Here is a 10,319-nt window from a genome sequence, read left to right as displayed (position 1 = left end):
AATGTGGGCAAGATTCACATTAGTGCTCATCTACATAAACATCAACACGAAAGGTCAGACCTACAATATGCTGGCTTGGAGAAGCCCCACATTGCTGAACACAAATCAAGCTTAATACAAACCAAAAACCCAGAAAGAGACACCTGAAACCAACAGATGTACAAAGGCAGCTCCTCCAGATACACACAAGCAAGATACCAAAACCTCTTCTGCAGGAGAGGGATTCAGCCCACTAGCAAGAGTGAGCCAGCAGGCTGGGAGTTTTATTTAGTTCAGGTACACAATATCTGCATACAAGACCAAAACCTGGTCTAGTCTTTAGAGAGCAAGAGGTGGGGAGATGAAGTGAGGCCGTGTGGCAGGGCCAGTTGCTGTGCCTCAGGTGGAGGTGAACTACTCGAGAGAACACTAATGGAACGAGGTTGAGACTGAGCAGCCACATAAGAACGACTGTTCCCTCTCTACCAAGGGAGCAGAGAAAGATGGCATCTCCCTCCTGCCATCACATGGATGTGAATCAGCACCGGAATCTATCCGAGAAGTTGGGAGACTTCGGCATGGTCAGTGGCTGCTCACTGGACTTCACTTCTAAGCTGCGGTATCTGCGTATCGGGTTTGCCTTGTGAACCTGTGGAACCAGAAAGAGAGGATGAAGTGAAGGCCACTGCTCAGGTGTGATGAAGCTGAACCCTGCAGGTGAGTAGCAGTGGAGGCAGTGACCAGGAACACACAGAGCAGTTTCGGGGCAGTGGATTGCAGAGATCAATCTGCTCCAGTGACAATGGGTACAGCTCCAGAAATCAGTCACCGCAGCAGAGCTGCCTTTTGGGTCTGTTTAAGACCAGTTGTAAAGTTAACAAGGAGTCAGTTTGTAACAGGGAACCTTAGAAGAGTCTTAAGGCAGCTCCACATTGACATTAGTTCATTTATCCTATTCACACACCCCCGTGGGTTACTCTACAGCTCCTGTTCAGAAACAGCTCACTTACCATTTCTTGCCTTAACTTAGCAACTTCTTCCTTCTCACGCTCCTCTTGCTCCTGTTTCACCTTCTCTTGAAGCCTCTCCTTTACGGCCTCTTTGTCTGCCAAGTACTTTTCAAACTCTTGCCGCTCTTTAGCCCTTTTTTCTGTTGCCAGCTCAAAGCTTTCAGGAACTACAGAACCAGAAAGGCTCTCTAAGTTTAGAAATAGAGGAGATAACATTGGTGCAAAGGCAGTCAGGAAAAGCAAAGCAGTACTAGTGTCATGGAAGCCTCCCTCTGGAGCGCTTCACCTTGCAAGGGTAGTTAGTAGATACCTCCAGCAGTGTTACTGCAGACATTACCCCATCATGGGTGTTCTCGTAGGAGGGAGCAAGCACACACAATTGTTAGTACAAACAAGCTTTGGGCTGGTTTATACCCTACAAAGTTTAGTCTACCCCATGGTGTAGATGCCTTCATCTCATTAGAGATGGGAGGAAAAGACTGACAGCTGCTGCAGAAATGCCAGCTGTCCCCACAGGGAGCTCCTCACACGCTATTTACCCTTCTCCCAAGCAGGCACACATCAATCACCCCCCAATTGCAGCATAGCTGCTAAATACAGCTGCCAGGTTACTGCAGGACAGGGGCAGCAGAGAGGAAACTCCCCCGCTCCCTGGGGACACAAGCTGTTAGGGAATTAGTTGATTAAGTGCAAGGCACCACTGGTTGTGCTGATAAAGAGGCAACAGCCAGTCTAAACATCATTTAATTGCATGAGTTACCAGCCAAGCCAATGTAGCAAGTACTGCACCTGATAACAACTTATTCTCCTTCTTGGGCACAAAAGGCTCCTGGTACACCACTGTGTTGGGACGAGCTTTAAAACAAGCTGCCTCTTTCTGCTTTTTCAAGTCGTCTTTAAGCTGCAAGAGAAAAGAGCCCATCAAGTGCCAGCTATAGCAAGGAAGACCCCTGCCCATCAGCACTCCCAACACTGGAAAAGCCACTTTGATTTGGATCAAGTCATTTGCATGTAAAATTGTATTAAAGCTAACAAGTTGCATCACTTGTTCCTGCCAGTTACTTTTGCCAAAAATAGCCTGAAAACAGAAGAAAATTTCAGGAGTCCACTGCAGGCTTCACATGAGAAGAGCAATGTGGTACTTATATGTCAAGAAATCCCCAAGATGGTCACAGGGATCCAGCTGCAGGAAATCCCATCACTTACTATAAAGGGAGAAAAAACACCCCAAAAGAACCCACTAATCCTTAACCCATAGCACAAGCCTCATGCTCAAGCTCAGCTCCTCACCCCCCCTCAAGCAGGACAACTTCTGAAGTCCATTACAGCTCCACCAGCGTTAAGCCGGGTCACCCCGTTACACCCTTCCCATCCTACCTGCTGTTTCCAGCTCTGGAGCTTGGCAGCTCCCCGCTCATCCACCTGCAGGTTGAAGGGCTCAGGCTGAGTTGGCTTTTTGACCTTCTTTTCTGGCAGCTTCACGTGGTCAAAGTAGGGCAGAGGCAGCGCTTTGAACTTGGGCACCTGATAGAAACACCTTGAAATGTTTCCTGCCCTTTCCTCAAAGGCACGAAGCTTTGGGAGCTTAACAGACGACAGCAAGAGGCAAGTCCTGCACGTCTGTATCGTTTAAGGGATGGGATCCAAGGCAGCTTTTAGTTCTCACCTCTTCCTTCTGCAGTTCTTCCATCTTTTTCTCTTTCTGCATTTGCCGCTCCTTGTCACGGGCGTCGAAAGAGAAGGGGCAAACTTCCACGTGCCTCTGCTCTGGCATTTTAGGCTTGAAGGGCACTCCATAATGTGGCATGGGGTTGGCTTTGATCACGGGCACCTCTTCTTTTTCCTAAGGGGATTTTAGCGTTAGGATCTGACACAGCACCAGATTGCATTTGTAGGAAGACTGCAAGTCCTGCCAAACAAAGCCACGAATGTTCAAGCTCCTTTAACCAGTGTCACAGCAGCACCAAGCAAGCACTCTGGCCACTGGGAGAATTACTACTCCCGAAAGTACCATAGACAACCTCTTCTTTCCAATCCACTATCAGTTCTAGTACTTACCTAAATTAGACTCCAACATCCTCCTCACAAGAGGAACTAGATGATCTGAAGGTCCTTTCCAACCCTAACCATTCTATGATTCTATAAGAGGGAAAGGAGGAAGGACTGAATGCATTCTGAAACCTGCTCCCCATTTCCAGGGATCTAGGAAGTGTGAGTACAAGAAAGGTCATGTGCAATACCTGCCCTTCTCAATAACGCAACAGGGAAGGGCAACATCCTTTAGAAACTGAAGCTGTTCACTTCCCTCATTCACAGCAGCACCCCCCAGAAACCCCCAATGCCCTCGGTTAAACTGAGTTATTTTGTGTGAGAGTTCAGTTCCTGTTAGAGGAGCACCCTTCAGAGGGAATAGCACAGGGGAAGGTGACTGCTGGGGGAGCTGCCCTGCAGGAGGGCAAGGGCTGACCGAAGCAGCCCCCAGCCCCAGCAGGCAGGGGTACAGCAGTCACTGCAGTGGCACCATGAGGCCTGACAACAGCTTAAGTCCCAAGTTACCTTTTCTTCATCTTTGCCAGACATTCGGGTTCTGCTTTTCAAGGTGAAGACTGGAGACTTGGGGACTGTAACAGGAAGAGCTTTCTTCTCTGGAACACCCTGTGCAGAAGAACCAGTAAGGAGTTAGCCAAGAACAAACACTACCGGGAAACCACCTGAAGCAGCACAGAACACACTCGTAGCAGTTCTTACCTAATGACAGACAGCATTTACTGCACATTATTAAACGCATAACATAGCTAAGGACATTCAGATGCCAATCGCCACCTCAGTCCCAACTCCCAGGTCTAGGTATTACCGAACTTCTTACCACAACATCCTCCAGGATTTTCGTGGGACATGGCCTGGAATGGAATTCAAAGTGCTTTTCCTCCTGCTGCTTCTTACTCTCTCGCTCCTGAATCCTTTTTTCTATCTCCAAATCAAAGCCAATGGGCTGTGTGAGTGCCTTCACAGTGGGTTTCTTGGGCAGGAGTGGCCCACCCTCAAAGATCCTGTGATTGAGTTCTCGTGCTTTGAATTTGTACCTACACAGGAAAGGTGAGACACTCACAACACTGTACATGGCAAGATGCAGCTTCTAGCAAAAGGCTTCCTTCAGCATGAAAGAGTAACAGGCAGGTCCAGGAGGAATAGTGTCACACACAGGTTCCATAGTGTGCAGCTCTAGTTAGCAACTCCTTGGCTTTTGAAACATCAAGATTTCAGGAAAACCTTAAGGATTGTGTTCTTGGGAATCCAAAGCTTTGTCTAAAGGAGCTTTGAAGTGTGTGCAGGCTGTCCTGCTACAGTGGGTTTGCTTTACTAGTCATAAGCTGTACCCAACCCAAGATCAGCTTTCCTAAGAGCACTTCCTTCAAAATGAATTGGCTACTTCTCACATCCCTATCACAGCCACAGGGCTATGCACAAGCTAAAAGAATCCCAATAGTTTTATGCTACTCATTCACACAAGAAGAGTATTCCTGAGAAGCGGCATTTTGGCATCCAAAAAAGTGTTTCCAGTGTGGTACAAATATCTCTCGGAGGACTAGAATAATCCTTTACTTACTGTTGAAGTTTCTCCATTTCCTCTGCTTCTAACTCTGCTGTAGTTTTGCAGGTGGCAGGTCTGAAGCGCTGCTTTGTCAGAAGCAATGGTGTTTTAGGGTTGGTAAACCGAGCCTTCACAGCCTTCCCTGGAGGTGGGCCTACAAATTCAAATCACAGGGACCAGCAGTCAATGGCAAGGCCTGCAGCAGCCACAAACTGCTCAGCAGAGCAGTCAAAGCATCCTTGCTGCTCTACCACCTGCACTGTGGGCAGCCTCCTGGCTGGACACTGCCAGGACTGCTCACCTTCATCAGATTTCCTGCTCCTCAAATGGTAACGAGGGGGTGTGGTTTTTTGGAATGCTTCCACCTGCTCAGCAAGGGACACATATTCGGATGTGTTCTCTTCAAGTTTTCTTTTGTTTCCCTGGGACAGGTTGAAAGGTTTGGCAATAGTGGGTCCCTTCAGCGTCCGCATCTGGAGACAGAACACGCTGGTCATGATGACCATTTCACACAGGACACTGGGATGACATTTCCTTTCCCCATCAATTGACAGTTTCTATCCCTTCCCTTATTGAAAAGATAACACTCAGCATTAGATATAGACTTAAGTGTCTGAAAATGCTAGTCATATTGGGAAACTGTATGAAGTAGAAGATACAAGCACAAAGATCTGACATTACAGGGTCCTTTAGAGTCTTAGTGGCAACGCAGATACAGAGTGAGTTAACAGTTAGGTCTGCACAAAGCTTGCCTCTTCTCTGGTCACCCTCTTTGCTTGTGTGTTGCAAAAGCAGAAAGGGTGATGTCTAAAAGGAGTCAGCTGCCTGCTGGGAAGAGCCCAGATCTCACCGGGGAGGGAGGATGCTTCCTTAGCTCTGCTGCAAAATCCACCTCCTTGTACTCATTCCTGGGCTGGCTTTCCACATGCTGTTTAATTCTGTCCTCTGTGCAGAAGTGGAAGTCAACTGCCTTTGTTACTTGACCAACAGCCCTCTTCACGGGTTGTCCTAAAGGAAAAAGGACATGTAAGGTCTGGAAGGGGTGGGAGGGAGGGACCTGGGGGCAAGGGGGGAAATGTGCATGTGGGGCATTTAAATTAGAACGTGGACAGTTTTAGAGAGCTCATCTGTAACCTTGCAAAACCCAACAAAACCCAAGCAAGCCTTTTTCTTGCCAGTTTAGGGGCTGCTCTACATTAAAAGCCTCCTAATACTTATTACAAGATCCATAACATCTGGAGTGTTTGTTTCCACAGGTGCTCACTCAGCTCTGTGCAGCACTCTCCAGACCAGCACAGCACAGCTGCAGTGCAGGTAGAGCTCACCTGCTCCAGCAATGGCTGCTTTCAGAGTCTCCTCATTCTTCCTCCTCAGCTCCATAACCTCCCGCTGGAATTGCTGCATCTTTTCCAGCTCCTGTTCCTCGGTACTCTTCAGCTTGCCAGAATGATTGGTCCTCCTGCAGAAGCATGTTAAAGGCTGAAACATGTCTTCCTACTTCACTGGTTATTGGCACATTGGGGTTAGTGCAAGGAACATGCTGATCTGACTTCATGGCAAGAACATCATTACAGAGGTACATTCTTTAGAAGAGAGCTGGCTGGATTTTTGTTGGAGCTGAAAGCTCACAGCTAACTGCTGTCCTGCACACCCACGTGCTGTATGAACACCATCAGCAAGAATGGCTTTCTCCTGAAGCTAGAAACAAAAGCTTTCCTTTGCACATGTTCAGCTGGTGAAGTATATTTCATCCCAACATCGTTTGCCCTGCTCTGGGGTTTGCTAAATGTGATACCATCACATGCTGCGTTGAAGCTGAAAACACCCTAGCCAGGGCTGGCACCTAAATCAACTGTGATTAGCACAAGACACAGGAAAGATACGTACTTTAACATGGTTGGCGTGGAGGGCATGGTCAGTTTGCTTCTCCCTCTCCCTGGGGAGGGCCCACGATTCTGCAGGGGCTCTTTCTTGGTGGATCCTTCTGCCTGCTTCTCTCTGTTGCTAGAACTAAAGGTAAGCAGTTGTCATCATAGAATCCCAGACTGGTTTGGGTTGGAAGAGATCTTAAAGCTCATCCAGTCCCAACCCCTGCCACAGGCAGGGACCCCTTCCACTGGAGCAGCTTGCTCCAAGCCCCTGTGTCCAACCTGGCCTTGAACACTGCCAGGGATGGGGCAGCCACAGCTTCTCTGGGCACCCTGTGCCAGCGCCTCAGCACCCTCACAGGGAAGAGCTTCTGCCTAAGAGCTCATCTCAGTCTCCCCTCGGGCAGGTTAAAGCCATTCCCCTTGGCCTGGCCCTACAGGCCCTTGTCCCAAGCCCCTCTCCAGGTTTTCAGGAGCCCCTTTAGGCACTGGAGCTGCTCTAAGGTCTCCCCTTAAGGAGCTGTTTCTTCTCCAGGCTGCCCCAGCCCAGCTCTCAGCCTGGCTCCAGAGCAGAGCTGCTCCAGCCCTTACAGCAGCTCAGTGGCCTCCTCTTCACTGTGACAAACCACTTAAGTGTGCTCTAAATGAAAGGTCACCTGCAGTGCTCACCTGCAGTGCTCACCCCATGCACACCACCCTGACACTGGCGAGTTCCAAGCTGTGCCAGACCAGCCTTACCTCACCACATGCCCCGGGAGAGAGCGCCTGGTTTTCCCTGGTGCCCTAGGGCTGTAGAAGGCAAGATGAATTACTGAGTTATGGGAACTGTGGCTTTTCTGGAGGAGGCAGATGTACTGCAGCTCATTTAGGCCCAGCAATGGTTAAAAGATCACAGTTCAGTTTTGTGACCTCAAGCTCATCCCCATAGGGTGATCTTAGTGGTTACATTTATTTGAGAACTATTTTGGCTGTGACTTTCTCCTAGCTTGTGACTGTAGCCCAGTGACTTCCTGATGGACAAGTTAAGCCCAGTTTCAAGCTGGCTGGCAGACACTGACAATGCAGCAAGAAGGTTCAGAAATCCAAGCTTATTTCATGCACATCTCTACCTCTAAATAGTGTTTCCTTCAGGTCTTACAGCCATTTCTTCTTGTTTATGAAACCAGCATCAGGAATCAGGTTTCAGTCACCTCCTCCTAACCTTCCTGCAAGAACCCTCTCGCCATGTGTAAATCCTTTCCAATGGAACACTTGTATCCCCCTTCCCAGCCCCAAACCCTGATGACGTACATTCTCCTTTTCTTTGGAGGTGGAACCTCTTCCTTATTAGCCAAGGCATTTCCCTCTGCTTTGACTCTAGCTGGCTGGGTGTGTTGCTGTGCTTTTCTCTGCCTCGTGGCCTGTCTTCTGCCCGCTCTAGAGGGGAACAGAAAACAGAGGTTAGCTTTCCCACAGCTCTGAGAAGACACAGGGTCCACCTAACACTTTTCACATCAGTGCATCACCTAACTCCAGCATGTCCCCTATGCAAAGCGGGTGTTTAACACAACAGCCCAAATGCAGCATTAATTACTTCAGGTTAAGAATCCATGAACTTAATACTCTTTAGGATATATGAGAATAGAGAACCCCTTGCATCTATACCAGAAACGAGTTCTGCCCAAGTCCAGCAGATATAAACAAAGAAACTTTATAAGCCACTTCAGTTTCAGATGTCCTCACATTCCAGGAGCTGCCGAGCCTCGTTTCACGAGTATGTGAGACACTGCATTACATTTCCACCCTGGAGATTGTCCCTCCAGCTCAGCGAGCAGATCAGATGTCCCAGTATAAGATCTCTTGCTGAAGAAGAGCTTCAGGCCCACAGGATGCCCCAAGAACAGCAAGCACTGCAGATCCTGGGAGCACAGACCCGCTTAGTTAGTTATCAATGTGAACAGAAGTACTTCACCTTTGAGGGGCCTCTGCAGGAGCAGCAGCTCTCCAGTTCGTCAGGGATCCAATGATATTCTGAGGAGCCTCATGGGGCCGCACACATTCTGCTTCCCCATCGCCTTCACCTGAGGACAGTGACAAACACCAACTCCTATGTACACATACATACACAGGCACAGGAGAACGCTCCAGTGCGGCCATGTGAGACCTTGCTAGACAGCAACATACAAAGATGGTCCCACAAAAGCCAGGCTGAGCAGGTAACATCTCTTCCCCCCCTGCATGCCACACCAGCTTACCCATTGTTATTTCTTGTGATGTGACAGACAGAATAATATCAGGCTTTGAAAAAGCAGGGCTGCTCTGGGAGCCTTTTGCCAGGTTTCCTGCAGGAGGGATGTTCTCCAGGTTGGCTTTTTGGTCTGTGAGGAAAGAGAGGCTTTCACTGTATGCTTTTAACAATACCTCACAATATCATTAGGATGTTAACAGTCATCTGACAAGGTAGAGATGACAATCAAAGCTTAAATACAAAACCACCCCCAGGCATGAGGCACGAGGCAGGGAACAACGTGACAAATCAACTGGCACAGGAGGCCCAAAACAAGGACCACGCCAAGCCCTCTCCCAAAGGGAAAACCCAGCCAGGAGCTGGAAGCAACTTACCAAACCAGGAGTCTGCATTGGGTACATCATCCTCCTCCTCACCCAGAGCTGCGAAGTCGATGCAATTGTTTGGGACATCGAAGGAATAGCGAGATTCCGGGTGGGACATCTTCACCTGCAGCCACCTCCGCGAGCCCCACTCGTGCTCCTTTGGACAACAAGCACTGGTCACCTGCTAAACCAAACCCCAGGCAGTGTCAGCTCACTTGGTCCCCACCTCTCTTCCTCTGTGCGGCTTCTAGAGAGAGACACGGGACAGGTCTGACCCCATCTCGTAAATCCCAGCCTTTGATGGGTTGCTGTGCAGCTGTAGGTGCCAGAACTGTGTTTTGAAAGGGAAGCACAAAGGCTTCCCAGGGAGAGACCAATTTGCACAGTCCTTACCCTCAGCAGGGCACAGGTTTAGGAAGCAAGAGCCCGGTGCTGAGGCTGACCCCAAGCACTGCACAGCACAGCCTTTCTTCCTCTGCAGGGCTACAGACAAGAGCCAATGACACCAAGGGGCTCTTCTGCAGGCTGAAATGATGCTCAAAGCAGGAAGAGAGCTCTGCAGAGCATTGTTACAGGGCAAGAAGCAGGAAGACGGGCGGTGTAGGGCACTTCTGCATTCCAGGGCACTACCCCGGGCTGGCCAGGCTATAAACAAGCCAAGCTCTGTGTCAGGAACAGTTATTTAGTGGAGCACTGACAGCAGGAGGAGGCCCTGTGTCAACAGGTGATACCGAACCCAAGGGAACAGGAACAAAGCCAGTGACAATTTATAAACCCTTATAAATTGTAACAAACCCTTCATTTTGGGAAGGTGCTTTCCTGCTGCCTCACACAGCTGCAGGGCAAGGCCCACGAGGACGCATTCCTTATCAAACACTCCCTGAGGAAATCACCTGAACTCCGCTTCCACGAGTCCAAGCAACTTCTAAAGCAGCATACTCTTCATCTGCAACATCTCGGACCCAAACCATCTGGCCAGGCAGACCACACATTGCTTAACCCCCACGGTACACACCACAAATGGGATGTTCAAGAGTAAATCAAAGCAGAGGTCTGGGGGTGCCCCGCTCCTGAGGGTGGGTGCACGGAGAAGCCTTCAGCTCCCCATCAGCTACATGGCTGCGAGGATGTCCCAAAGAAGGCAAACAGGAGAACTGGAGCCAAAACCAACTGTAACAGAGCTGGAGACAGGGCTGGGTCCGAATGCTTTCCTACTGCCCTTCATCAAGATAAGGTTTCTGTCAGCACTATCCACTTTTTCAAAATCAAATGCGTCAT

General features: G+C 49.2%; 1 protein-coding gene across 1 annotated transcript; it reads right to left on the bottom strand.

Annotated features, from left to right (window-relative positions):
* Positions 1-306: 306 nt before the first annotated feature.
* On the bottom strand, positions 307-9,174 carry TPX2 (TPX2 microtubule nucleation factor). The gene is made up of 16 exons (XM_057432258.1): positions 9,051-9,174; positions 8,684-8,806; positions 8,401-8,509; positions 7,740-7,865; positions 6,469-6,591; positions 5,907-6,040; positions 5,432-5,589; positions 4,883-5,054; positions 4,597-4,735; positions 3,856-4,072; positions 3,546-3,644; positions 2,656-2,832; positions 2,367-2,513; positions 1,779-1,890; positions 990-1,156; positions 307-628 (listed from the first exon to the last, which is right to left on the bottom strand). Exons 1-16 carry the CDS (start codon positions 9,157-9,159, stop codon positions 518-520), a joined length of 2,223 nt encoding a protein of 740 aa, XP_057288241.1. The 5' UTR covers positions 9,160-9,174; the 3' UTR covers positions 307-517.
* Positions 9,175-10,319: the final 1,145 nt, after the last annotated feature.

Source organism: Pezoporus wallicus, unplaced genomic scaffold (assembly GCF_028554395.1).
Source record: "Pezoporus wallicus isolate ANWC-B61680 ecotype Strahan unplaced genomic scaffold, APGP_CSIRO_Pwel_v1 contig_12500, whole genome shotgun sequence".
Taxonomy (NCBI): domain Eukaryota; kingdom Metazoa; phylum Chordata; class Aves; order Psittaciformes; family Psittacidae; genus Pezoporus; species Pezoporus wallicus.
Note: the sequence above shows the minus strand (reverse complement) of the source record. Positions and strands in the feature narration are given on the sequence as shown.